Source organism: Diospyros lotus, chromosome 1 (assembly GCF_014633365.1).
Source record: "Diospyros lotus cultivar Yz01 chromosome 1, ASM1463336v1, whole genome shotgun sequence".
NCBI lineage: Eukaryota > Viridiplantae > Streptophyta > Magnoliopsida > Ericales > Ebenaceae > Diospyros > Diospyros lotus.
The window spans coordinates 27,032,048-27,036,607 of NC_068338.1; the positions used below are offsets into that span (position 1 = coordinate 27,032,048).

Consider the following 4,560-nt stretch of genomic DNA (forward strand, 5'->3'; position numbering starts at 1 on the left):
ATTAGTCCTTCAAAGTTCATAATTTGAGTCACTTAATCTCTTATAAATTTTTTTTTGACTGACAACTGTCTTTGACTTTAATTTTTGCCAAAAAACACTAGATTTATATACAAAATAAAATTATTATAATATCCTAATTAATTTTAAATAATTTTATTATTATAAATTAATTAAAAATAAAAATATCAATATTTTTTTGCAAATAATTAAAAAATAAAAAATACCATACTTTTATTTGATAATAAATTTACGGGGAAAAAAGTAAAAAAAAAAAATATTCACTAACCTTAATCAATATCTAAATCCAAACAAAATTATATTTTATTTTAAATAAATCTTATACCTATATCTGTTTTGGTTTTAAATGAAATAGTTAAAACCCATTAAGCATTATATACTTGTTTTAACAAATTTTAAATAAATTTTATACATATATCTTAATTTTTATATATTTTTTTTAATTTTTAAAACCCATTTGAGGACCATGTGCTATCCCTACTAGTTATATTTTGATAATCAAATATTAGACCATATAAATAAAAAAACAAATCTTAAACCCAAAACCCTTTGAATTTTAATTTAATCTCTATATATGACAACATATAATTAAATATATTTCCCGTGAATAGCAATGGACATTGAAGCAAGCAAACTACTACAACGTTGTTGAAAACTTTAGCATACCATCATTAAGGTGCTATAAATTAAAAAATAAATAAATTGAGGAATGGGGAGAGAGTGGAACAAATAGTACAACAGACTCCGCAGGAGAAGTGAAACAGAGGAAGGAAACAAATTCCTTGAATAGCACAAACACGAAGGCGGGCTTTTTAGCTTGTATAAATGACCCCCATTGCGGTTAAGGACAAATCTATCTTGGGAGCCCCCTAACATCAACATCCTCATATAATAATCCCTAACACATTACGAGAGAATTTCCTGAGAGACTACGGGAACAGCACAGGAAAGACAAATAATGTAGTGTATACGAGTATTAACCAACCATATGGTCACCAATTCATATATGTAGTAGTCGTCTGAAAGATATTGAAGCCATTACAAGAGATTCTCTTCCATGTTTGCCAGACAGTTGAATTGTTTGCCTTAGCCGGATGCAACTGGTTTGGAAATGGCCTGCTTTATGGCTTCGGCATATGTCTTGTGTTGATAGGTAAGGGTTGATTCAAGCAAGTCCCACAGCGACGTCTTAGGATTCCAACCTGGTTAAAGTCGGTCATTCTGTCAGAATGTTCGAAACCCTGAATAACCAAAAATTTGCTTTAACAAATGAAAGAAAGGAAATACCGAGTTGTTTATTGATTATGGTCATGTCTGGAATCCTCTTGTCACTGTCATCATACCCTTCACCATAGAATTCTTTGGAACTTACATCAATGGTCGGCACGTCCAGAGCAGGTTCTCCGCTCACCTTCGAATAAACCTGTTGAATGAAAGAATAACATAAAAGGCAACACAAGACAAATAATTGGCATCACTAAAATAAAGGGTTCGCTCAGCACCTCAGTCATCATTTCAGCAAGTTGCCTAACTGTAACTTCATTGTTAGGGTTGCCCACATTGAAGATCTGACCATTAGCCCTGCCTGGGTTTTCCTAAGGAAAAGAAACACACCACTAAACGGTCGGTTCTGAAGCTAACATGAAATAAATATAAAGGGGGAGGCATTATACGCACAATCATCAGAAGAACAGCTTCAATGGCATCCTTGATATAAATGAAAGTTCTTTGTGATTGGCCACCGTCCACAAGCTTGAGAGGTTCATGTCTTAGGAGATTCTGTACTAGAAACGAGCAAGAGTTTAATAAATGGTTAAACAAAGATGTATACTTAAAATACGAGAGGAAATTGAACTAACATTACTAAAGCATGCCAGAACCCTAGGAACACCCTCACTGGGACCATCAATGCCCGGTATGAAGTCCATCCTCGGGCCAATCCAGTTGAAAGGTCTCACGATGGTGAATTCAAGACCATTCTCAGCACCCTCAGCTGTAACCAATAAGAGGAATAAAAAAGAACATAAGATAAAGAAAAAAGCCTTCTGACCAGCCAGAGTGCCAGACAAGTTCACTCACCGTAGATGAGCCTCTCAATCAATTGCTTTGCACATGCGTATGACCACCTCTGCTTCTCAATAGGGCCAAAAATGCATGGAGAGTCATCTTCTTTGAGAACAAAATAAGCAGGATCCTAATTCAAGCATAAACACAAAAAATTCAAAACATCAGAAAACAAATTGATTATATCAAGACATTGTCTAATAAATCTAACTACAGGACTATCAATCTCAAAGAGCACTCTACATAAACTAACACAAATATTCACCCCCTTAAGTAAATTGACTATCATATGGGCAATAAATTATCTGAACATGAAGAAAAGAAACTGGGAACCACCATCTTTTTAGTAGATAAAACAATCATGAACTAGTAGATGTTTCAATCCATAACTTGAACACTTCACTAAAAGCGTGATCAAACTTCTTGCTTGATAACTTGGAATTCAAACAAAACAAAATAGCTCAAACCATCAAATCAGACAGATATCTGTATACATATATCTACTACGTAAACAGATGGGAAAATGTTGCATCACTCCTTACTTGATACTGGTGTGACAAGGTTTCATAATTTTCATTAACAACGAGAGAACAGCAATGCTTGCTTCCAACAATGTGGCTCTTTCAGTTAAGTTGATATATGAAGAATATAAAAAGAAAGAAAAGAAAACAGTAAATCCAGTTGCACCTTCTGACTTGTGGAATGGAAAGACTAGTGGAGATCCTACCAAAGAGAAAAACTTGAGATAAAAAATGATATTAAGAAGCATACAAGAGGACAACAAGAAGATTTAGTAGAAATCACCAAGTACGCAAGCATTCCTTCAAATTTATTTTGTTTGTAAACAGCATTAGAAGTGGATAAAAAAGATTCTCTAGCTCCAAATCAAACAGTTGGAATTCATCCAAACTATCAAAATCTATGTTTATAAACGGAATTAGACACAAACTACAAAAATTAAACAAGATGTCACTGCGATATATGATGGCAAACAATAAATGTACAGATCTGATTTCCATCAAAACAATGAAGTCAGAGAATCAAAAAAGAGCCGAAAAGGAACGGTTACCTGTCGCAGGGGATGATCCTTGGGAAGAAAGCTTCCAATTGTTTTGCCATAGACTTCACAAGTAGAGAAGTGAATGAGACGCTTGCCATTTTCTGAGCAGTACTTAACCTAAAATGAAAAACATCCACATCAACTTTATCCACTCCGAGCAACTAAAACCAAATCCTAGCTAACATACGCAACAGAAACGTCAAGAATGCCAATATCATTCAGATTCAACGTCAACAAGAAAAGTCCGAAATTGCGTACCACGGGGAGAGCATCAATGAAATTACTGTAAATTGTGTCAAGAGGGCGCGTATTATAATCCGCCGGAGTACAGATCGCCGCAAGATTTATAGTCTACCATCACAAAAGAACCACCAATTAGCCCAAATCCACCAACATGATGTATAATCGAAAAGAAACACATAAATATACATATATGTGGCTAAGAGGAGAGTTAGATCAATCAAGAAACATATAATTTTAAGGGAAAACGTATGGCATCATCTAAATTGGAAGCGCAGGCAGCAATGAGAGAAATGGCCGCGAGAGAGAGAGAGAGAGAGAGAGGAAACGTAACGCGCATTTAGTGACAAGTAATCAAGACCGTTGAGTACAGATACTACTTGCAAGGCAGCCAAAATTCACAACAGTACTTGAAAGAAACATAACCACACGAACTAAGAGCAGAAGCCGAGGAATCGCAGAGACAGAGAGAGTACCAGATCTGCCATCTTGATGAGTCCTTCGAGCCTGGAGTCGTTCTTGATGTTGATGCGGTGGAACTGGATGCGACCGGCCCAGGGTAGCGAGTCCGGCTCGAGGAGGTGCTTGATCTTGTCACTGTAGACGTCCACAGCCAGCACTTTGTGCGGTGTCTCCGACATCAGCTTCTCGCAGAGGTGCGAGCCTATGAACCCTCCCGCGCCGATCATGCATATTGTCATCGGCTTTATGAGGTTCCCGTCCAGATCTACTCTCGCCGCCGACGCCATTTCCCCCTCTAAAAGTTGCTTCTCTGTGTTCTGCTCTCTCTCTCTCTCGGGATTCTAGAGATTTCGTGAGAAAGAGGGTATATTATTGGGGATGATGAGAGAGGAGAGAGAAAGATCTTGGTGTCCCCTATTTAAAGCAGGAAAAAGGAGGGAGGAGAGTTAATCGGACGCTGTCATTTCCAGGATCCGAGTGAGTTTTAACTTTTAACTTTTATATATATTTATGTGTAAGCCTAATTAAGTAATTATCGGCTTTACGAGTAGCGCACTTTGTTTTTATATAAAATATTTATATTTTATTTTAATATTTAAATAATTTAATTAATTAATTTAAGTTATGATATATTTATAATTAATCAATCGAATTAATAAAAACTAAATGTACTTGATACAAATGTTAGCATTACCCGTGAAAGAATAGTTATAATG

General features: G+C 36.0%; 1 protein-coding gene across 1 annotated transcript; it reads right to left on the minus strand.

Annotated features, from left to right (window-relative positions):
* Positions 1-774: 774 nt before the first annotated feature.
* On the minus strand, positions 775-4,230 carry LOC127791482 (UDP-D-apiose/UDP-D-xylose synthase 2). The gene is made up of 9 exons (XM_052321391.1): positions 3,859-4,230; positions 3,401-3,493; positions 3,152-3,259; positions 2,098-2,212; positions 1,878-2,011; positions 1,696-1,797; positions 1,521-1,613; positions 1,306-1,441; positions 775-1,220 (listed from the first exon to the last, which is right to left on the minus strand). The coding sequence occupies exons 1-9, from the start codon at positions 4,129-4,131 to the stop codon at positions 1,105-1,107; spliced, it is 1,170 nt and encodes a 389-aa protein (XP_052177351.1). The 5' UTR covers positions 4,132-4,230; the 3' UTR covers positions 775-1,104.
* Between the last annotated feature and the right edge of the window lie 330 nt (positions 4,231-4,560).

Coding starts and splice junctions, on each gene's coding strand:
- LOC127791482 (XM_052321391.1), bottom strand. CDS start 4,131: ATGGCGTCGGCGGCGAGAGTAGATCTGGACGGGAACCTCATAAAGCCG. Junction 1,614..1,695: donor AAGCTGTTCTTCTGATGATT/GTGCGTATAATG, acceptor TCTTTTCCTTAG/GAAAACCCAGGCAGGGCTAA. Junction 1,442..1,520: donor TTGCTGAAATGATGACTGAG/GTGCTGAGCGAA, acceptor TTCATTCAACAG/GTTTATTCGAAGGTGAGCGG.